We start from the raw sequence: 24074 nt of genomic DNA on the forward strand, positions 1-24074 counted from the left end.
TTATTAATCGGTAATCGATGCTATCTTATCATTTCAAGCGGCTTATCAATAATAATAATCAGATAGAAAATGATTTATTTCCTGTTCTAAGTTTTTGTTTTAGATTTGATATTTTTTGTCAAAAAGATTTTATTCCTGTCACAACTGAAATATTCTGAATTTGAATTCAACATTGGTATCGTGCGATAACGTCACGTGTCATTATAATGCACATATATCATTTGATCGTTCATGGAGAACAACACTTTCTCTAGAAACCTTAATTCCTTTCACTTTGCGATATGAGTGTATCGATCCATTATTCATATCGATTATTGTGCCAATTCTAATCAATATTAAAGATTTGATTCTTATTTCAATAATAAAAATGTAAAAAAATATATGACACATAGTATTTCAATTTCTATTTTACAGTTAAAAGACATTAGCTAAAATTGAAAAATAAACATTAAAAAGTAGTCTTGAGAGAGATACAATTGAAAATCTTTTATTAATTCTTTATATTATAGCAACATGGATCTTTTGTTCAATGTAGTTTGTTCTAAGTAGAGAATATATTGCAGTATATTTTAAATTTAAAAAAAAAGGATCAGATCAAGGAGTAGATACGAAAACTACGTATCTATGACCTAATAATATTAATTTTTTTTTATCGTAAATATGTTATATATTTCGCGATAAATTTAAATATGTATGTGTGTATACATATATAATTATGTACATATTATTTTCTTTCTCTCCATGTAGCGAAATTACGTTGCAACAAATTTTCAGGTATCTTTGATCTTTCAATTATATTTCGTATCTTATATAACAATAATTACGCAAAATTCTTAACATACATATAAATATCTTTCTTATGTAGGCACATTCTTATATGTATGTACAATTTTCTTTGTAACATATCCGGGAAATATTTCGTTATATTGTCCGTTAAGGATATAGATCCGAAATTTAAATGCTCTATTGTAGTGTGAGTCCACAACAATATTTGTCTACTAATAATACATATGCTTTAACAACAAAATAACACTGAAATGTAAAAAGCACTTAAATCTCGGAGCGAATCCGAAAAGTCGTTTAAACTGTTTTAAATACTATATATGAATATATTTAAACTATATTAATTAATTAAAATCGTATTCGGGATATTAACGATAAAAGCGTTGATCATCTCAGCAGCAAATATGTCAAAAATCAAATTATATTTGATTGTTATTAATTCATTCATTATGTTAATAATCACCATAACAATATATATAATTATTAATATTATGAAATATAGTATCTTTAGGTAATTCTAATCTCTGATTATGCCATTTTAATATTGTCCAATTCTTACATCATCCTACAATATCCACATTAGGCTGGAGAAGTCTACTAAATTAATTATGCTTTTGATGAATCATAATTTAATGTTTTTTCTCGCAAAAAAATTCAATTATTTAATTACAAAAAAGTTGACAGAAAAATGAAGTTTTGCAAAATTTTCAAAATATTTTTAAAATTTCTTACAAACAGCTTTAGTAAATTTATGAAAAAGATAAAGCGGCCAATATGATTTAATTAATTGATGAAAATATTAAACTAAATGTAATTTAAAAATACTAGCAGTATCTTATGTTTCCAGAACCATCTAATACGTTCGAAAAATATATACTGGATGTTCCGGACTTCTCATGACATTGTTTCATGACTGATTCCTAAAGTCATTTATAGATAAAAAATCTTTAATAAAGTATTAAATATTAAAATGTAAAATATATTTAATATTTAATGATCTCAATATTTTATAATAACAGGATTTTCACCTTTAAATAATTTTAAATCTGAAAGGCACTCCTAATTGGTGCCTTTAATAGAAAAACTCTGGAATATCCTGTATATCCACTATTATTACAATTATTAAGATATATAATTACAATTAACAATACGAAATTTACATTTAATTAAGTAACGCATGTACAACTCTTATATTTACCTAAACTATATGTTAAGTATCCAGGCTTCTCTCTTACAAAAAATATAGTTTTATTGTCTATTTTGAACAAGTAATAAAAATTAGTGCACACAAAAACTTCAATATGTATATTAGAAGCAAAAATATGTCATCATATTTCTTTTATTATAAAAACTCTGAATCATGTGTTACTTGTTACTTGTTTTACCAAGCAGCATTTCTGTAAACAATAGTGTCGATTCTTTAATATTTTTTTATCACATATCTCGTCAGTTATTATTTAAAATAAAGAAATATTTTCTTTCTTTCTATATATATATACAAAGAATAAACTAAATATTTTTATAACAGATTATTTCTCGATTGTTAATAATGACACATTATAAACGTATCATTATCGTGTTTCAATGTAAGTAATATGTTGATACATAATTTTTGTAAAATTATATTTCATATTAGATACTAAGGCTTCTATATATAGAGATCAGTTAGAGAAGCTCATTTTAAAAAAATAATACATTTTATGGATACTTAAAAATGCAACAAAAAGCATTGTTGTATTTTCATTTAACTGTATATATGTATAAATATTATAAAAGTCATTTCCCTGATTATCACTTCACAGAGATTGCCCATTTTAACAAGCAATGTTATTTAAGCTCTTACTTGAAATTATAATTGTATATTCTAGAAGAGTATACAAATAAAATTTCTCTTTTTAAAATTTATTCTACATAATGTCAAACTATCATGTATTCTTTTGGGAAAGTTTTATGTAATGTTCATTTATATAATAAATATAAGAGGTTTTATTGGATATCTATAATTATTGTAAACAATTAGATATCTTGCAGATAGCTAACTGTATATATATCTATAATTTATAAACATAGATATACATACATACATACATACATACATACATACATACATACATACATACATACATACATACATACATGCATACATACATATATACATGCATGTATGTATGTATATATGTATGTATGTATGTATATGTATAGTTGTTATACTATAATAATCCACATATATCCTTAATCAATTTGAACTTATGCGCGCGTTTAATAATCATATTATTATATCTTTGTGCAGAGACTTTAAAAAAGGAGAAAAAATGATTTTGACTCTTTACATGTCTCTTGCACTTTCGTCTCGTTGTATGAAAATGTTCAAGGCATCCAATATTTATATATACATCACTATTTTAGGTCACGACTTACATTGCACTGATAGTATTCGTCACCCCGCATGACTTTCCGACTCGGCTTTATAATCTTGCATGGTAAGGATGTAAGGCACGACGCTAGCTACGCTTACTCGACCGATGAGGCCTGCAAAGAAAAGATCTTCCAGAACTCTAGGATTAATCGAGCGGAGAGGCGCTAGTCTCAAGAGAAGACGAGGTAATCTATCTGAGCCCGTGCGTTGTTGTAATTCCGTCCACGCCGCTTCTTGCAGAACTTCAACTTTTTTACGCCAGCTACCTGCTAGGATATTATCTAAAAAAGATAAAAAAATATTCTTTACTTCGATATATATGAACAGATAAGCTTTATTGTTTGTCTAAATTAAATTTACTTACCAGCGCTAAAAAGTGTTAAAGCTTTAAGATAAGCGTATTCAACGGAATCCACTTGCAACTTGTGCAGTGAACTTACACAATCCTGTAATCTACATATATGTTCCGTAACACACTTTACTTTGCCAGCTGTGACCTTCTCTTGTGCGATACTAGCTTGCAAGTGATTGATTATCGATGTCAAAATACTAGGAAGAGACAGTGTGTATGCGCATTGTGCTAAACCTAGTGTAAATAATTGTCCCCAGGAACTTCGCACTAAAGTAGTTTGAATTTCAGTTCTAAAACACAAAAAACAATTTTATTTTAAATAATGTTATGATTGAGATATAATATTATCAAGATAAATATACTATTCTCTTACACACACAAATGTATCGTACTAATGTATATAAAATATATTGTACTTACGGCAAAGCTTGAAATGCTGGAATTCCTCGCGCCCAATGTACAGACAAAAATAGTAACCTAGCCGCACTTTCGCATATATAATGAATAGATAAATATACGGGTGCCGGACTGGGCGCTCTCAATTCGAACAATGTATTCCGTTCAGAAATTAATTGACCAGTCCATTCTTCTTCTGGTTCGCTTGAACCATTAACGGTCTGCAAATGAATATTACAGTACATTAAAAATCTACTTACATAAAAAGATAATTCCAAGACATGTAAGATCAAGCATAATCACGCGACTTACATCACCAATGAGTTTAGCCATACTGTCCAATGCATGGGAGATGAGTAAACGCTCGCGTGCTAAGGTTAAAGCATCACTGAGATCGCTATCGCTACTTTGATCTTCCATGCTAGGACTCTCGGGTTGTTCCCAAGCTGGGGGTATCTCGGGTGTGGATTGTTGCGGTTCCGGTTTTACTCTGGTGCTACGGTTACCTACTTTTGTCGTGGCTGATTCACCTAATACGGGTTTTCTTTCATGTTGAACAGCTGCAACACATCACATAAAATCATTTATATCGATTATCTACTATAATAAATTTCAAGAAATATGATCACAAGAATGAGTCAATTTCACTTACAGTCACTTCTCATGCCCATAGCCAAGCATTTCTGAAGCCTACAATATTGACAACGATTTCTATGGTGTTTGGTAACTTCACAACTCTTGCTTCCTCTGCACTGATAGCCCAATTGTTTGCGGATGCTGCGTTTAAAAAAGCCCTTGCAACCCTCGCAACTAATCGCTCCGTAGTGCCTGCCGCTAGCTCTATCTCCACAAACTACACAGAGTTCTAAGGATAGTCCTAAACCTAACGAACCACGAACATCTCTCGCTAATTTCACCTATAAGAAAATGTTGACATAGATAAAAATAACATTTAAAACAAATTAATGCAATGCAATGATAGATATTTACCTCGACATCGATACGTACATCGTTACTCAAATGCTCCATGCCGGGATGCAAATGAACCATTCCAGGATGATGACCCAGATTGCGGAAATCTCTTCCTATCTTGTGGTCCATTTTATCATCGTGTATATTGTCAATGTGATTATTTTGATCCCTATCTACATCCCTCTATCAAAATAAACGTAAAAATCAATATTTCATTGAATAAATACGCAAAATTTCTTCTTTATTACAGAAAAAATTATTAGCTCTATGTTACTGTGTTTCTTATTTTAAAAAATCTCACCATAGCTGGGTGATGCCCTATATTATGAAAATTTCTCCCTAATTTCTCGGGCTTGTCGTCGTGCAAGTCAATGCGATCAGCCAGATCGATGTCCATGTCTCTCTGTAACAGAATAGCAATTTTAAAGTCAATGTATGCATATTTTTTATTGAATTTTGGATTAAAAAAAAAAGAGTTAAAATAATTGATAATTTCCCAATATAAATTCCAATTACTGTTTGCTTAAAAGTAATTACTGAAGATAAAATTTTATGATGAACAATGAACCTCAGTATCGATGTCCGACATACGATCGTGCTGATGAGAGAGATTACGGAAATCCATTCCAACTTTGCAATCCGACTCCTCATTCAGATTGTCATGATTGCGTTGTTCTCTATGATCCCTGTCCATTTCTCTCTGTAAAACGGATGGACGCCTCCGTTAGATGCGGGTATATATCTCAGGTGCAAGATATTTCCGTGCCGATCTCATAATATCCGCTACGTTACCGTTCCGTTAAAATGCCGAGAGAGCGCTATTATATACAAATCGAAAGCGTAAACGGATGGGCTCTCTTTTAATGTGTGTTAAACAAGCATTAACGATTTTCAACCGGATATTGCGCGATTATATATATATAAAAGTATTGAAAGACATAAATAAAATATAAATATTAAAAAATATATATATTAAATATACAGCAATCAATTTATTTCGATATAAATATTTATTCGTTCATCATTGTTGTTTGAAAAAATACACTGTTCTGTGACAATTCAATACCGATCCCCCGTTCATGATTTCATTCGAGAGAAAAATAGAGACGATTGCGCGATTCGAAGAGGAACTCGATGCAGGGGCGCGGGATAAAAATGTAAACTGGAGCATTTGCCGTCCCCACCTGCCGGGGAGAAACCTTCTCGATCCTCTCTCTCTCTCTCTCTCTCTCTCTCTCTCTCTCTCTCTCTCTCTCTCTCTCTCTTTCTCTCCGTCCCGCTGCCCACACCTCCCTATAGCACGTTTTGAGAGGTGAAAGAGATGGTCCCGAGTTGTTCGGTTCGTAGGTTGCTACGCGGTTAGATGCATGCCCATGTCCGGCTACGTCGCACTATGTTGCACCGATCTGCCGACTATTCTGTCAAAGAGAGCGTGTCTCACGACGAACTAGAAACTATCGTCTTACGATTTTGAATTTTGATTTTCGGACGTTTGAATGTCTTATAACACAGCACACATTTCGATTTATACGAATGGCTAACTGCTTCAAATATTTTCTTTTTTAATCTTCTCTCTCTCTCTCTCTCTCTCTCTCTCTCTCTCTTTCTCTCTCTAGTATTTAATTTTCGCGACTGAGTCTCATATATCTCACATATGTGTTGTAGATGTTATAACTTTATTATAAATATTGTTAATGGTAAAAATTGTTTTATATCAAGAGAGATTATATATTATATAATTCTTCTCCTTTGTTGATTCGTTTTACGAAATTTTTTAATAACTCAGCATTTTCAAGCTACGCTGGCTCATCATTAAAACGTAAAACCAAATATACATATACGCGATTATTTTCACCTCTTGGTTTCACTCGATGTTTCAAAGAGAAAAAACAATTATTGTACTGTTATTATAGGAACATCGTCGACGTACATTCTTGCACAAGTATCACAAGAGTCGTCGAGGTCGACTGTCGTCTGGCCTTCCGCGGAAATGTCACAATGCAATTGCTCCTCGCTTTTCAATCCGAAGCATACATTCGATTTGGATTAGAGCCGCGGCGCGCTGATAAGAGCAAACTTACCGCACGTCGCGCGCGAGTAAACCTTGATAAGACGCGACGATACGCGCGATTCGACGCGGAAGAGTGAAACAAACTGAGGAAAAAAAAACCTGATTCGCACGCGACACGTAAAAATGTGGGCGGCAGCTGTCAAACGCGCGAAAGGTCATCGCGAGATGAAAGTGTGACCGCCTATATCGTACAACCACGCTCGCGCTTCAACACTCTGCGCGATATTCGCATATCGCATTTAAATCCTGATAATTCGCGTATACAATGTTGCGAATCGGAAGATTATTTTATCGTTGGGCGTTCGCGAGAATCAATCTCACCTTCGATGCAACACAATGCTAAATACTATTACTATAGCACACACGTGGATATTTAATATCGCGGGCGCTCACGACTCACGAAGGTGCGCGTTACCAAATGGCACACGGTTAAATAAATATAAACTCGTCGTTTTTGTTTTATATCGCGATCAAAGAAGGAGGAAAAAAAAAGAAACTCCGTATCGAGAGTCACTTTCGATTCCAGAGAGTCGAGACGAGAAGCAGAAAACTCCGAGAGCACGCGCGCGCGCGCGCAAAGTTCGAGGACGGAATGTACGGTAAGCTACCTGTTGTGTGTGTGCGTGTGTCGGCTCGCTCGCCGCGATCGGTCCCTCGATTCACCGCTGACTCTTGGACGATATCGCGCGTCGTCGCTCGTACGGGTCACGGCGGTCCGCGGCGTAAACCGCGGAAACGCGAGGCGATACGTGTGTTACGTTATAATATATATATATATATATATAGCTGACCGGACGGCGAACGCGTTCCTCTGCTCGTGGTTCACGCGAGGAGCCGCGCGTCGTCGCCGCCGCCGCCGTACGGCTTCTCTCGCAGCAACCTTGCTCGCACAGGTGAACGCGCAGGCCGGTCGGTCGGTTGTAGACGGGCGGGCGGACAAGCGAACGAGCGAGCGAGCGGGCAAGCTGTTCTCTCGCACGCAGGTTGGCAGGTCACTCTCTTGCGTATCGGGCCGGGACACACGCCGGCCAGGTGCATTCCCGCTCTTGTACCTGCTTTGCCTCTCTATACCTGAGACCCGAGCGCGCCGAGTTATGTCACGTAACACGCCTGCGATCAATCGCACGATCCTCTCCCTCCCACCCCACCCCACCCCACCCCCCGCCGCGCTCCCTCGTCCATTACCGAAAAAGACAATGTGATCTTTTTGTAATGTGATAGGTGGAAAGTATGTTTCGTATGTTTGTAATTTAAAGGAGTTTGAATTATATAGGCAAAACAATGTTTCACACTATGTACGATTTGAAAGCTGTTATTCAGATTGTATTTTCGCATTGAATAGGCTGCATCTCCTCCAAAGTGATGTATCGTCGGTCACTGATGTCAAATATGACCTCGCACACTACGGGGATTGAAAAAGATTAAAGGATGTCGAATAAAGTACGTTCAATGGGAAGGAACAATCTAAAAATTTACATACCGAACTCGAGAAAGAGATATAATATAAAAGATAACAAATACAATATAAAACTTCAGGCGGATTTTGCGTGGGAGGTGAAAATATCCGAAGAATGCCGAGAGAGAAAAGAAAAATTTCATAGAGAGAGATCCTAATAAAATAATAAAAAAATATATATAGCAAACGAAACGACAAAAAAAAATATATATAACATAAGGAAATATAATGAAAATCTAAAAATGAAGAATAGGAAAGATCCGTCGTCTTTTCAGAGACGGGAAAGCTGCAATCGCGAAGCTGTAATAGCGTCCGCGAAGTTTTTCGGGCCGCGGCTTCTGCTGAGCGGAGCGAACGCGTCCGAATAGTGCGGCTTCTCTCCGGTCGAACGTTATGTCATGTAACACGCGTCCGCGCGATGACTTATCGGCCGACGCCGTCGAGGTCGCCGTGACTGAGAATAGATCGGGCGCGCATGGCCGCGAGATTAATATCGCGTCGTTTATGACTTCGCGCGCGCGGTCTTTGTGCGATACCGCCGCGTATTTCGGATACGTCCAACGCCACGTTACGGTATAATACTTTAACCGTAAAATATAATATTTCAGATATTGTTTATAATAATGAAATCCAACAGAGAGAAAGAGAGAGACCTCGTCAAATCGAAACAATTGATGTAAATGTCAAGTATTTCTTTGTGCGCTTCTCTATAAAATGTGTCTTTTTTTTTGTTCTGTATATATATATATATATATATATTCGCGTTTTTTCCTCGCATACGTAAGCGATCGGTTACCTTGTGTGCGCGACAGGTTGGTTCTAAGGATTTCTCAGGTGTATGTATAACGTTTACGTATCCTTCGCATTGTTCTGTATACCCGACAATCGACTGGCGATGATACAATACATTGTAAAATTGTGCGTTCTCGCGCTTGTTTATACTCTTATCAGAGAGCAGATTAGAGATATTCAATAATTTATGTTTTAATCGCGTCAAGTCTGAGCTTTGTCACAATCCTAAGGTCATTCGTATCGTGTCAACCGATAGCGTTAATTGATTCTGTCTGTAGACATAATCTATTCTTCTTCCGCGGTAGCTGAAATGAACAAAAAAATTATTTTGATATTTTATACAAAAGAAATTGACAATTGTCACGTTTTTCTGTCACTTTAGAATTATTCATATTCTTAAATTCATTCTTTCATACATTTTTAAATGTCATAAATACGACGATTGTTTTTTTTTTTTTTTTTTTTGTCATGCAACCTAGACGTTTCTCGGAATCGCTGTGATCGATGAGAAAAATAATGGTCGGCGAATGATTATGTTTGTACAATCTAGTCTAGGTCCCCGGCAGGTAAAGGTCGTTTCGTGGGTCCGAAGGTTACCTCCTCTCTACTTATCTACCCACCATGATCGCGCACCATTGGCACGAATTTATCTTCGTCCCGCCCGACAGTGCATGGGGGATCGCCTATCGAATGGGATATAATTCTTTCCGAAAAGCGAAAGAGAGAGAGAGAGAGAAAGAGTGAGAGAGGGGGGGTAGGGGGGAAGATGATAGCTATATAAATTTGCACGCGAAAAAGGGACGTTCAAAAATAAAATTGCGCACGCGGAGACACGTGCGTGACTACGATGCAGCTTTGTTCTCCTTAACAATTACATTAACAAAACGTCTAATGTTTCCTTCTCGCGCACGTGATGGTCCAGAATTATCGCGAAATTTTTGAATATGTATTCAAACGCGAAGCATGCGTATTCCTGAAAATTCTAAATAATATGAATATACAAAATTTATGTTTCTCTGTTTGAGAGAATTCTACGATAGTTAGGCCTTCTTCGCGAGTATTATAGTTTATAAAAAATTATTAGCAATTGCACTTTTAGAGAACACGCTACTTATCGCGAAGGTGGAGTATCCTGCGTACAAAAGCGTTACGTCAGAGAGGAGCGCGCAAAACGCCCGAGACTTTCGCGGAATCTCAATTCGCGCGATTAAATTCAGCCGAAATCACGGAGACACTAAAAGACTCGTCCAAAATAACTCGATGCGAAGAGACGGAGCGCAGGTTGCGGTAGGAAGCCTACGATTTCGCGTTGACACCATTGAAGCGGACACAAACGTTCGAGAAGCACGAAGCGCTCCTGGATCCGATTATCGTCGCACTAAATTCTCCTTCCACCTCACATCAACTAACCCGGAGAATCCGTCGCGTCGGACGGATCACCTCCGCGCGATTCGGTCTCGGAAGTCCCCGATGAAGAGGGACAAAACAAAGACCTCCAAAAAAAAAAAAAAAAAAAAACACGAACTCTACGCGTCACATTCTCGTCGAAGACGACGACGCCCGTTATCGTGATGCAACTTTCTTCCCTCGGTAGGAAGTCGAGAGCGACGAGGCGTGCACACGAATGCGGACACGAATGTCGCGTAGCCGTAGCTCACGGGATGTCTCGAACGCGTCGACCGCGCTCCTGCTTACGAGGACGAATCTCGGAGGAGGAGAGGTACCGTGCGATATCGCGATCCAGGGGGGACTCACCTTCGCGGTCAGCAGCGACGACGACTGATCCGATCGTGCGTCATCAGCACCGTTCATAGCGGATTGGTAGCTACCAGGCTTCGTTGTGCGCGCACATCCACGGGTTAGAGTTCATAACCTCCTCTAACCTTTACCTTTTCGCCGTCTCCTGTCCCCCTACTCCGTCCGGCCCCGGACCCGCCCCCTGCCGCTCTCACCTTCCTGCGCGTACCTGACATCTCACGTCCCCCGCTGCGTCATCGAATACGTGTCATCTCGCGATAGCAAGAGTAGATCGATGACTGGTTTCTGGATGCTGCGACACGCAGCGCCTCATCGGGATACGGCGCAAACTATCGGCAGCCATGTTGATACGTCATTCGAAAGCGGGATGAGAGGTTAATTGGAAAAAACACGCGTCATATCGATTCGCTTTTTGTCGCGCTATAACATTAATAATTCGTAGAAGGTTTCGAGCGAGGAGCACACATTTTTGCATAAGCGCATAATCATAAGGAAATTTTGATTGGTCCATTTCTTTATGCATAAGGTAATTGACCAATCAATTTCCTTATGCTTATGATTATGCGTTTATACAAAAGGGTGTGCTCCCCGCTTTAGACAATATATATGTGATATTTTTAATTTATTAACGTAAATGTAATTTAATAAAACGTTGAGAAATGATATTAAAATTTCAGAAACGTTAATAGATTTTCCTATTTTTTATGTTTGATACAGCTTTCAGATTAAAATTTTGATATAAACATAATTAGATATAAATTAAAAATAAATATAATTAGATTACAAATAGACAGAGAGATATTAGTCTTCAAAAATAATGAAATTTTGCAATATGTCTAAAATTTGTTGAAATTGTAGAAATTTTGCGTGTTTTTAAAAATAAATTATTTAATAAATAAAGAAAACGATAAGGGCATCAAATATGAAAAAGATTAGTTTATTGCAAATATGTCGCACAATATGTGGGGGAAGGAGGAACATACAACTTTCTCTCTGTATATTATGAAAGCTTTATCACTATATGTAATATGACTACTGCTAGTATCACTACTGTTTTTAATTTAATTGTGTTTGTTTCAATTGCACTTTCTACACTTTGTTCCTTGTCTCTTTTCTCTCTCCAAAGCTCAGATATATACCTATTTCATTTTAAGCGTAGAAAGCGTAAGAAAATGCAATTAAAACGTTTTAGGATATATTTCGAATCCTGTTAAATATCCTATTTTCCGTTGTACAATGACTGTATGTCAGAGCTGCGTAATACTAATGTAAAATTATGATACATGCCAATCACCTATAAAGTAAAATCAATCTGCATAAAAGCTACAATATTTTGTACCAGTGTTAGAAAAAAATTGCACTATTATTAGAAATATGTTCTTATATGTACTTAAAATTGCATCTGATTAGACAATATAACGCATAAATATATTAGTAATTATTTAGACAAGGAAAAACGTGGCTTTAAATAGAACATAGTACATTAAATAGATACGTAGAACAATGTATTACATGGATCGGGGCAATCAGCTATAAAGCTCTAGCAGAATTAAAGTTTAAAGATACTATATATCAGGTGTACAAATATTTAACTATTTTTATCCAACATTTAAAAAGTTTCAGAAACATACTTGCGTTCATTCTGATTTTTTTGCTTAATTTATTAATAATAAATTTTTGCACGCTTTTGATGGCTTATTGCATAAGTATTCTTCAGAAGAGAGGATACTTTATGTCAGATTATCTTAAAACACATTACACTGAAGAATTTTTCCTAGTTAAAATAGTGTCTAACTACCTTTATTATCATGAGCTCGATAGAGATCAATTTTATATATCTTGTGTATAAAACTTAATATAATTTCACGAGAATTTAACGCATATCACCGTACATTTCACACTGCATATTATATACATGAACACTTTCGTTAATATCTTAGTGTGTATTTTGTAATAAAAATAATATTTAATAAAGATTTTACCATAGAAAGATATTTTCATTAATAGTCCTTGAGAAAACTATATCATCAAAAGCACATAAAAGTATGTTAATCAGAAATATTAATGGAATCTTTAAAAGACGAGAATTCTCTTAAACTAATATTACATCCATTTTGATTTTGATCTCATATTTAGATGTAAAATATTTAGATGGCAAAAAACATTATATACAAAAGCTATTGTAATAATTATGTAAATTTTACATAAATTGATATAAACAAATTAAGAGAGACTGGCTACTATATATAAATTATTCATAAAAGAATAATCAGATTGAACAAAAACCATATTTGAAACTTATTATAATTACAAATTTGTTTTTACGAAGACAGAAGTGTGGATACATATGGGAAAAAATGGAAGAAAAAAAAATCTTCCATAAATCTCTCATTAGACCCATAAAAAAAAAAAAAATCCACATTATATATCCTTACCTATAGCTTATTATCATTTATATAGCCTATTACTGTTAAAATTAATAATAGAAATTGTCATTACTAGTAATAAACTAAGCAGAGATGCTATGTTAATTTATATATCAAATGTAATTTATCTGTGACAAAAGTGTGTAGAAAGCACCGTAATGATTTTATATATAGGTTCCAAATATGATTGTTCTGTTAATTATTCCAGCAGGTACCATCAGTTGATCACAAAGATTCTGCACATTCAATTAAAGGCAGATAGAGTTGCTAGCAGATCTAAAATCCCCACAAAATTTCGCAAATTAAACATCTGTCAAAGTATTTTTAAGTGCCAAGGAGGTATTTTGTTTTTACCTGTAATTTTATGGATTAATTTTTATTGCTAAGTTAAAAAACGTGAAAATATTAAAAAATTTTTCTTATTTACTTGGTTTAAAGTTGTCTTGCTTCTGAGGTTAATGATTACCAAATACATCCTGGCTGGCAAACACAATGTAAAGAAAACCGTCTGGATCTTTTTCGTTTTGATACAATTCAGCCATGGTCAAGCTTCCGCTCACTATACTTTTCTGATTTACTAGTAAGAAAATTGCTTGCGTTGGATTCAGCTGCAATCGACGTCTTTGCAAAAAGAGTAAGAAATATATATTATGAGCTATATAATATAATTTCTCATATGTTCACAAAAATATACCTGATTATTTTGCAAAATTCCGCCACAGTTAGAAAATCTGGGACCAGATACTTGCTTTTATCCAGAAGTGGCAGTTGATTTTCTAATTTGTAACGTTCCACAATGATAGGAATTTTATTAGGATGCAGAGATCTAATTTCTTCTGCACTGACCCATCGCTGCTCTAAATTAACACAAAAAGAAATATCATTCATATATTATCATAAAATATTACAATGTGAATAAATTATATTATATAACCTATATAATGTAATATTAGATCGAAAATTATGATATAACAAATTATTAAAAAAAATTTCTTTTTTTCTTTCTTTCTTTTTTTTTTTTAAGGCGGAATTCTCGTTCGATGTAATCCATTGCACAAACACGCGCTACTCACCAAAAGAATATTTCCGCTTAATCTTTGAACACTGAGAATACATTTTTCGAATATAGCGAAATGTAATTGTTGTTCTAAAAATATTATATTCACGTTCTATATTTAATTCTGACAATTTTCTATATAAAATAAACCGCGAAAATCGGATAAATTGGATAAGATCGACCGTTCCACGTACTTATGCGTGCTAAAAAGATGTTAAACAATGCGTTTTGCAATACGAAATATGGAGATGAAGGTATTTCCGTTTTGAAACGTATACAAACGTATACGCGCGCATTACTATTTTCTTTTCCTTAACTTGTCTTTTTTTACGTTCGTGCTATATCTCTCTTATAATTACGCGTTTGTAAAAGTTACTTATCGAACGCGTTTCTAAATTATTGTTAAATCAACACGGACGCTGTAACAATATATTTTATCGCCTATTTTGCAGGATAATATCGGATAAAAAAAAATATAACAAAATAAAAACCCCTCTCTCTCTCTCTCTCTCTCTCTTTTGGTTCATTCGACGAGATTCTGTCATATCTAACGCGCTTATTCAGACTGAACTGAAACTTTGTAACGCGAAAATAATAATTTTCTAAGGACGATTTTAAAAGATTCCGCGTATCTTATACATACGAGGTCAATGGTGAGGCCAGGTTAAGATATAGTCCCTTTGTTCTGTATCTATTCTACTCTATTCCTAAGTACAGAACGCTGTCACTTTGATACTATTTCACATACATGCAGTACTCACCGAACGTACGTCTCTCCTTGTACGATCTTTTAGGTGTTAGATTCATGTTCGTTGTAACGTTATAACGCACTATCACCTACTGCGACGTACGCGACGTGCTATCAGCTGTGGACTGGTCGACTTGTCTCTCGCTCTCGGGTCAAAATAATGCTAGCACACACATCGGCTGACAACGACGCCGTATGAGATTTGTCAGGTCAAGTTAGATTGATCGAACAAGACTACATACGCAATTAAAAGGCACTTGCGCCCCTGCTACGCAGATATATTCCTATATTAAAACTGTTGGGAGAAATGATAAAAGTCTATATCAATTCAGAGAAAGATAGTAAGAGCGAGATCCATTAATTTTTTTTCCGTCTACAGCGAAGCTTTATTACAAAATAAGGCACAAACGCAATATGTATTATTACTAAAGAAGATAATTACGGAAAATCAATATTCCAGATAAATCAGTATTTATTTCGACAAATATGTAAATATGTATTAAAAAAGAAATTCTTTGAAATCATGCCACGTGAATTTGATTTGCTAACTATATATATTGCTTTGGTGAAGTTTAAAAACCTGTTATTCTTTTATTCATTTTATTTAAAGTTATGAAGCAACATGATGTATACTTATGTAAACTACAAGTGACAATATATATCTGTGTAAAATGGATTTTACAAAATGCATTTAAAGATTCAATTTTAATAACCTTTTATATTCACTGATAATATATTGACGTATTCCAATTTATTCGCATATAGATAATATAAAAAGAAAACGTTTCGAAAATTTTAATGCTAATGGATCGTTTGCGTGTTGTTAGAATTTAATAGACTATGCAAATTTTCGAAAATGGATAAATCTGTACTCGTCATAGAAACTCTGTATGTGTGACGTGACCAGTATACTTTTCCATTAAGAGCCGTTAAAATTACTTTAATTTAACTACCATCAACGCTAATCACATTTTCCTAATTTAATCTTTCTCTCCTGTCAAATAAATGAAATTAATAATCAATATCCATATTGATAAAATAAATATATAACAAAATATAGATATTACTCTTTATAAATTAATCAAGATTATATTAATTTTATTTATTTGGTCCAAGTGATCCTAAAAATACGCTATATCTCGCTCGTTTCTACGGAAACATTTAAAGATGCAAAATTTTAATAAATTTATATTCGACTGATAATGTATTATGTATTCGAATGCGAATTAAAATCCAAGACGGAATTAATGTGATTATATTACGTTAAGTGATAATAAAAGTTATCAAAATTCGTTTTAAAAAAATGCTAAAACAATAGAAATCCCCTTTTCTATAATCGTTAGCAACCGAGCTGCCTCTCTCTATTCTATTTTGATATCTTCCTTCAACCCATTTATTCTTAGATACATGCGCAAAATGAAAATCTTCCACGTTCTATCTAGCACTCGCTTTCTCGCTCTAGCTCTACGTGTAATCATCTGACAAAGGAGCGTTCCAGTTGACAGGTAGAACAGCTGTTTTAGAATACAGATGAATGCAGAATAAAGGATAATGGAGGACTATCTACGATAAACCGGACGGCGTGTTCGGGTCGTCAGGTGTCGCCATCTCGCGAGCAGATGGCGTTTCCTATCCTCAGCGACAGTCTGGGCAAATCTGTTCTGCATTGTCCCGCGAAATTTGCGGCAACGTCTCCGCCATGAAGCACAAAATGCGCACGCGGTGGACTCGCGTCGCTTGTCAAATGAGAGACTCGGTCTCGCGAGTGTCGCGGCAAAGCTCGTCGACGCGATCGTCGTAGATCTCGAGGGAGGGTCGCTTCGAGAAAAAGGAAGGTTATCGCTCGTATGATCAACGGTAACCGCTACCGATCGTCCGAACGTCAAACCGAACGATATCGACTCCGCGATCGCTCGAACGGCCGTCTAGGTGAAACGATACGATCCGCGGTATCGCGGAGCGCGTTGTCGCGAACGGCGACAGCGGCGGCACATCGGAGCGCGTACGTATTACGGACGTTGATAAGCGCGCGGGACGGACGGACGATATATAACGTGCGCCAGGCGAGACAGAAAGAGAGGGAGAGAGAAAAGGAAAGAGGCCTTTTTCCGACCGGCTCTGACGGCGCGCGCGAAGGGGCGGCGGCGGTCTCGCCGAATAAAGGATCAACAAAGAGCGCGAGGGCGCGAGCACACCACCTCGCTTCCGGCGACGGACACGTCGCGTGGATCGCGCGACCGCGAGCGTGTCTCCGCGGATATTATCATCCCATTCGTCGCGTGTTGTGTGCGTCGAGTGTTGGACGAGCGAGACGGTATAGCTGGAGCTCCCCTCTCTCGCGCGAACGAACACCTGTGCGTGTCGCGGCTACAACGCGGGTGTGCGTTGCGCGGACAGTCGTATCCCGACACCGCTGCTCGTACGAGATAAGTCGTGCAAGAGTCGCCGGAAGCAGCAGTAGCAGCGGTCGCGTCGCGTTGTTCCGCGTAACCGTGAAGATCCGTCCTCGCGTATATTACGGCGTGTGATCTCGTCCCCCTCGCGTTACCCCCTCCCCGCCCCCGTTCCGTCGAGGGGCATTAACACGAGGGACAGTCGCGCGTTTCGATCGTGTGCGAGTGCGCGTGCTGCTGTGCTTATGTACGTGTCTCTCTCTCTCTCTCTCTCTCTCTGTATTTTGTACGCGCGTCCCGGTTGAGATCGGTCGTTAACATCGTCTTCGACGTTTGACCGATGTCGCGGTTTCGTGCGGGGTGGAAAAAGAATGAATATGGTGGTGTGGTGTGAGAGCGCGACGGAAAGGGCGACGTGAGATCGAGCGAGACTGACGGATAGATAGACGGAGAGGGGGAGAGTCTCGCGAGGACGTGGGAGAGCGAGAGGAAGAGAGACGGCGGCGGCGGCGGCAGCAGTGTGGCAGCGATCGGCCACCAGTCAGTACGCCAGAAGCGACGAATTCGATCGGCGCTTCCTTTGTCCGTGCTTCGGGGAGAGAAGGAGAGCGATTCGAAGAGCGAGATCGCGCGGATCGTTTCGACGATACGACGACGTCTCTCGCACAACCGTCGAGAAGTTGCCTGCGAGTTTACATCGTCGATCGACGCGTTTTTCATGCGCGCTGTCAACGAGCAGCTGTCCGGCAGCCAAGTGTCAACTGGGACTCTTGTCGCGTCGAGCCGCGACGTTACTAATCGGCGAACGACGACGACGACGACGTCGCAGTACATGGTGTTATGTCGTCGTCGACCGAGACCCGCGTGATTCGTCGGTGCCGGTGACGAAAAGCGCGCGTTCCCGAAGGAAAGAGGACGGCTAGGATGTGAGAAATGTGGAAAGTATACCGTGAAGAAAGAAAGGGACGGATGAAGGGAAAATTAATTAGTAAACGATTTACACACATATATTCGGTCATTCGGATATCTATTAAAAAGGAAGGAACACAAGAGGAGGATACGTACATCGCTCGAGACTATTAACCGGCTTTCGCCTCGCGAGTGCGAACAAGTGCGTGCGTTGGTGCGTAATATCTGTCATTCGCGTATTAAGTGTATTTGCCTGATGTGAATCTGTGAATGTTTATGTTAATAGATGATCGAGAGCGACACAGATACATCGACGGAGCGGAGGATAGAATTTATATCGCGGATACGTACTCGTCGACGAGAGAAGCAGCGGGATCAGGTCATCGGATCGAAAAGGAGAATCAATCGACAACAATGATAATCGAACCGGCGAGTCGCGAATACTCAGTGAATAGACTTCCCGAGGGTATTTTCGGGCGCTGACGAACGAAACGGGATGGAACAGCAGCGGCACGGCAACAGCGACTGCGGCAGAGTCGTCAAACTCGCGACGGCCCCGTGCCAATAACCTCCGTGTAACCAGTCGGAGGTTGGTTAGCCGCTTCCTCGCACGGCGATGATGCGTTCGCCCCCGTCGCGCGCGACAGATCGTAAAATTAGAAGACGTTCGGAGGCTTGCGCGAGTGAAGCCGTGAAGAAGGACGTCGCGAGCGAGCGACGACGACGTCGCGATCGTCGAAGGAGAAAAGGTCCGGATGGTGGGCACCGGGTGATAATATTCGACGCGCGGGATTCCCGCTGGCGGATCGACGTGTGTGACAAAAGTGCGGTTCCATAGTTCCTGCTCTCTCTCTCTTGGCTTCTTCGTTCGCGGCTTCCTTTCCGTCTGCGCGAGTACGCGAGAGTCGCGACGTCGAGCTGATCGTCGACCGGAGGAGATATCGGTCGATTAAACACGAGGCCGTGATCTTAACTCGCCGTTCGTCGAAGCGCGCGCGAGTGAAACTTCTCTAGTCCGCTGCATTTACGTGTGCGAGGATCTCGCCGAGATTCCCGGGAATATAATTAGAGGAATTGATTTCGTATCCAGCAGTACATCACGCGCGATTCATTCTGACGAGTCATCTCCGATGCAATCCGCCCCTCGTCGTCTCCAGGGAGCAGCGAATCGCACATTCCCGTCCGCAAGCTGGGCATTTTCCGGCTTTGTTCAGAACGAGACTGACCCGTCGTGCACGGTTCCTTTAGTCGATTATATAATTTATTTAAACCGCGCGATCGGGACGTAGAGCCTGATCTCAAAGTCGTCGTCGTCCTAACGGAGCAGCATGTCTCTCGTCGAGCCTGGGCTATTATTCTTCGACACGTCCGGCGAAAGAGCGAGAAAACGCGTACGCGTTGCGGAAAACGTGTACCGCGCGTGAATTGATTCGCGTATCGTCCCGATGACGAGGCTCGACAAGGACAGACAGAGCGGACGCGAACAAATGGACACCAATGATTAGCTTGGCTCTATCGGCGGCGGTAAGCAGGATCGAGATGCCCCTCTCCAAATCGAATCCGTTCGTGCCGGCGAGCGCGATCTCGACGCAGCCGTACATCTCGAGCAGCGAGAGCAGCAACCATCTGCCGCCGATCATCAAAGGTACCGGGCTGAGGCAGACCGGTGGCGGCGGCGGCGGTGGTGGCGGCGGCGGCGGCGACGACGAGTTCGTGCCTTACACGGCCACTTATCAAAAATTATCGTGGAAAGGCGAGGGCTTCTGGCCCGTGAGCCACAACCCGAGCCACAACTCGCACTCGCAGCCCAACAGCCAGTCGAGCAGTCCGGTGGTGAGAAACGGTCGTTCCGATGGCAACTCCAATAGCGGTAGTGGACGCGGTGGCGGCGTCGGTGGCGGAGGCGGTGGCGAGGGCGGAGGTGGCGGTAGCGGAAACGTTGGTAGCAGCGGCACCGGTGCTGCTAACGGCAGCAACAGCATCGTCAGCGTCAAACCAAAGACGGCGACCATCACGCCGGAGATGGTGATGAAGCTGTACATGAACAAGCTGACCCCGTACGAGCATCACGAGATATTCAATTACCAGCAGATCTACTTCATCGGCGCGAATGCGAAGAAACGGCCGGGCATCATTGGCCGGCCCAACAACAACGAGTACGACAACGAACAAGGCTCGTACATCCACGTGCCACACGATCACGTGGCGTATCGCTACGAAGTGCTGCGCGTGATCGGCAAGGGCTCGTTCGGCCAGGTGGTCAAGGCCTACGATCACAAGACGCACGAGCACGTGGCGCTCAAGATGGTGCGCAACGAGAAGCGCTTCCACCGTCAGGCGCACGAGGAGATACGCATATTGCGTAAGTTGCGCGAGCAGGACAAGGATAACACCATGAACATCATTCATATGTTCGACTCGTTTACCTTTCGCTGTCACATGTGCATCACATTCGAGCTGCTCAGCATCAATTTGTACGAGCTCATCAAGAAGAACAACTTCAAGGGCTTCAGTTTACAACTCGTGCGCAAATTCTCGCACTCGCTGCTCCTCTGCCTGGATGCCCTCTACAAGAACAAGATCATACACTGCGACATGAAACCGGAGAACGTGTTGCTCAAACAACAGGGTCGCAGCGGCATCAAGGTGATTACAGAATATTCTCTTATTGTTAGTCCCGTAAACTGAAAGTTTGAAATAATATTCATAGCACTTATTCGCGGGCTCTCTAAAATTTCTCGATGCATTCTTTTCCGTTATTCGTTGAATTATATGATTTAACGATAATTTTATAAGTTAATAATCAGTTACTTTTATAAAGATAAGCATGTTATATATAATTAAAGGCTTTATAAATAAGAAACATTTTGATCGAATACATCACATGTATTTCGTGGAAATATAGATGATCAAGCAGTAGAATTGCGATTATATTAAGAACCGCGTATATTCTAAAAAAAAAAAGAAAAAGGGATTAAGGGATTTATTGCAACAATGTAAAAAGACTTTAAAACTTCTTTTTCTAAATGACTGGAAAATTTAATTTTAAAGTTGAGAGAAAAAAATTAAATTTATAAATTTATTTCTTCATAAATTTTTATCAAAGAAATAGGTTGAAAATTATTGTTATACTGAACCCATTAATTAGTAATCTTACAATTTTACTTTAGAATCGCAAATTAGTGCTTTTATTACCGTGTAATTTGAAGCGCGTTAAATTTATTTTGTAAAGAAGATGCGCAATAATATTTGCAAACAAAAACGGAAGGCGTCTATTCTCGTTTCGTATCCGAGACGGTATAATGAATTCTCGATGTACACATGATTTTTCTTTCCGATAATATTTGCAAAACAGGATCTCGAGTTTCTCTCGACGGTATCTCGAAGAGTCACTTATTATTCCTCGTAATGTGATCCTTTATTGACATTTCTTTATATGGTTCGTACACGGAAGACTTTATTGCTTCTCCTTCGAAATAACGACATACCGATGATATGCATTGAGAAGAATAACATTCTATGCAAACTAACAAACAAAATCTATTTTTTAATTCATCTGTTCGTTTAAATTTTCTTATTTCCTGCACGTTTATAATATTCTGTCAATATTGTCTATATCGTTCGAATATATAGATTATTTTGTATATTTTGACGTTTTCATTTTGTACGCGTGTAACACACACACACACACATTTACGCGGACGCTCTACAAACATCTTTACTTTCGTGAAACTGAGCTTTCAATTAAAGCTAATCGATAAACCGCTTCGCCCCCGCCCACATTTTCCGTATACACAGCCGCGACCTTTAGCCCCGTTTCCGAACATCCGATATCGGAAGAAATCGCGCAGAAAAACGGCTGTCAAAGACAGCTTCCTCCCTCGTGAATATAATACGACGTACACGCTTCGCGCTTCCAAAACCGACCGGATTCCACGGATTCACGGTTAACCGACAGACCGAAAAGAACGCGCGATACGGGAAACGATCTCGCTTGTCTCAGACTGTGCAAGACGTAAACGCTGTTAAATGGCACCCGTTCATGTTAAACATGCACACCTCTGACAATTCGCGCTGCACGTTTTCCGAGCCACTTGTCAGAGACGGTAGTCATAAGAGGTAACATGAATACTGCGTCTCGCATACTACTGACTAAGCGATACTTAATAATGTATATTATTTAATGGGAGTGGTATTCGTGTATATATATATATATATATATATATATATATATATATACGGAGTAGAAATTCTACTAGTGCTATATTTTTCAAGCGGAGATCTGTACGCCTGCGATGGTTCTGGTACGCGTTCACGTAGGAAACTCTGGCCCATTACTAATGGTATCTGATTCTATTTATGCTTTTAACGGTAATTGGTAACATATATAGTATACGCAAAGTGCCCTGTTGTATATTCCTTCTGTCGTTGTTATAATTTATATTACATACGAATTCATAGTTTCAACATTCAATTAACGCGCGTTGCACTATAGGTATTTTACATAAAAATTAGTTTTCTTTAAAATTGTTATGCCTGTTATTTTATTTATTTTTTTTTTTTCAAATATTTATTTTACACACACATTCTTATAATTCTTTTAGCCCAGAAGAAAAATTTTATTAGGTAGATATGAATATATTAGTTTTATTAATATGTGATTATGTAAAGGATCTCCATAATCGGATAATCGCATGTGTTACCTAATTATTTTAAACATTATTAGAGATATATCCTCGGAATCATGTTTAATGATCTGATTATCCAGTTTCGAAATCCTCGATCCCCTACTTGCTCGTCTCGTCAACGAACGCGCAAGGACGAGCGTAGCAAACGGAATCGTGTTATTACCTCCGCCAACTGTAACATTCGCACGCAAGTTCACAAAACTTTCCGAGAGTAAAGCCTGCCTATGCTGGATCGTGACCTTGCGAGGCCGTACGGTAGTTTACTGTTTACTTTGATGCCGACGTCATTTCTCCAGGCTGTAAAGCTAAGGGGCTGAGTGTTGGAAATGGGCAAAAATTAGATTTGCTTGTTCCTTCTAAATGGCTGTAACTGCCGGCCTTTTCAATGGCCTTTCGATGCTTGAAGTTTAAGGCTGATCTGTGCACGGCACGTGACTCCTTCCATGACTTTGTGATTGTTTTCGTAATGTTTGACGAGATATTCACAGCGTTACTGGCTCTTCATCTCGATTTAGCGACGCGATCGAGAAATCGTATCAACAAGTTCGAAAACAGTCGGATTTTCTGACAAATGATGTATTTTCGTCAAGTTTTTATTTTGCACGCGAGGACATCCGATTAAACTTGATATGATCGAAAAAAATGTATGTCACATTTCCATTTGATTATTTTATTAATATAATATTAAATAAAATATTAGAGATAAATCTATATTAAAGTGATTCTTTATGACAACTTTGACATGATTTTCATGAAATTAATGTTATACTATTCACGCCGTTATTTATCGTTTTTTATTGGCGCTACATGTATTGTATTATTGAGAGATATCTTCTGAAAATCGCGGAAGGATAAAC

The 24074-nt window shown here is 38.8% G+C and overlaps 3 protein-coding genes across 13 annotated transcripts in view; 1 reads left to right on the top strand and 2 right to left on the bottom strand.

Moving 5' to 3' along the window:
• Positions 1–2974: 2974 nt before the first annotated feature.
• On the bottom strand, positions 2975–11185 carry LOC138933200 (orphan steroid hormone receptor 2-like). 8 transcript variants are annotated; one of them, XM_070295757.1, is made up of 9 exons: positions 10994–11185; positions 5488–5619; positions 5221–5322; positions 4956–5102; positions 4600–4864; positions 4260–4507; positions 3972–4168; positions 3564–3841; positions 2975–3480 (listed from the first exon to the last, which is right to left on the bottom strand). In XM_070295757.1, the coding sequence occupies exons 1-9, from the start codon at positions 11048–11050 to the stop codon at positions 3221–3223; spliced, it is 1686 nt and encodes a 561-aa protein (XP_070151858.1). In that variant the 5' UTR covers positions 11051–11185; the 3' UTR covers positions 2975–3220. The 8 variants fall into 8 exon arrangements, with proteins under 8 accessions (XP_070151858.1, XP_070151855.1, XP_070151862.1 ...); XM_070295754.1 differs by having other exon boundaries at positions 4938–5102; XM_070295761.1 differs by lacking the exon at positions 10994–11185 and adding an exon at positions 10649–10977 and having other exon boundaries at positions 4938–5102.
• A 685-nt stretch (positions 11186–11870) lies between these two features.
• Positions 11871–15573, bottom strand: LOC138933743 (microtubule-associated proteins 1A/1B light chain 3A). 4 transcript variants are annotated; one of them, XM_070296723.1, is made up of 4 exons: positions 15241–15572; positions 14117–14279; positions 13850–14043; positions 11871–13698 (listed from the first exon to the last, which is right to left on the bottom strand). In XM_070296723.1, exons 1-3 carry the CDS (start codon positions 15284–15286, stop codon positions 13878–13880), a joined length of 375 nt encoding a protein of 124 aa, XP_070152824.1. In that variant the 5' UTR covers positions 15287–15572; the 3' UTR covers positions 11871–13698; positions 13850–13877. The 4 variants fall into 4 exon arrangements, with proteins under 4 accessions (XP_070152824.1, XP_070152823.1, XP_070152827.1 ...); XM_070296722.1 differs by having other exon boundaries at positions 11871–13776; positions 15241–15571; XM_070296726.1 differs by lacking the exon at positions 15241–15572 and adding an exon at positions 14496–14638 and having other exon boundaries at positions 11871–13776.
• Positions 15574–16983: 1410 nt separating this feature from the next.
• Positions 16984–24074, top strand: part of LOC138933742 (dual specificity tyrosine-phosphorylation-regulated kinase 2) — a 32030-nt gene continuing 24939 nt past the window's right edge. Inside the window, exons 1-2 of the mRNA XM_070296721.1 lie at positions 16984–18743; positions 18816–21175. Of these exons, the coding sequence (XP_070152822.1) occupies positions 20027–21175 (1149 nt within the window). The 5' untranslated portion in view covers positions 16984–18743; positions 18816–20026. The remainder of the gene's footprint in view (positions 18744–18815; positions 21176–24074) is intronic.

This window comes from Polyergus mexicanus, unplaced genomic scaffold (assembly GCF_030449975.1).
Source record: "Polyergus mexicanus isolate NDT 795.1 unplaced genomic scaffold, iyPolMexi1.0 SCAF_5, whole genome shotgun sequence".
Classification (NCBI taxonomy): domain Eukaryota; kingdom Metazoa; phylum Arthropoda; class Insecta; order Hymenoptera; family Formicidae; genus Polyergus; species Polyergus mexicanus.

Bases quoted from the DNA above. Each gene is read 5' to 3' on its own strand.
- LOC138933743 (XM_070296723.1), bottom strand. From the start codon at position 15,286: ATGAATCTAACACCTAAAAGATCGTACAAGGAGAGACGTACGTTCG. The intron at 14,280-15,240 runs GTGAGTACTGCA...GTGTTAATTTAG, and splicing joins CAAGGAGAGACGTACGTTCG to AGCAGCGATGGGTCAGTGCA. The intron at 14,044-14,116 runs GTATATTTTTGT...CTTTTTGCAAAG, and splicing joins GAATTTTGCAAAATAATCAG to ACGTCGATTGCAGCTGAATC.
- LOC138933200 (XM_070295754.1), bottom strand. From the start codon at position 11,050: ATGAACGGTGCTGATGACGCACGATCGGATCAGTCGTCGTCGCTGCTG. The intron at 4,169-4,259 runs GTAAGTCGCGTG...ATTCATTTGCAG, and splicing joins TGGCTAAACTCATTGGTGAT to ACCGTTAATGGTTCAAGCGA. The intron at 3,842-3,971 runs GTAAGTACAATA...TTTGTGTTTTAG, and splicing joins CCAGCATTTCAAGCTTTGCC to AACTGAAATTCAAACTACTT.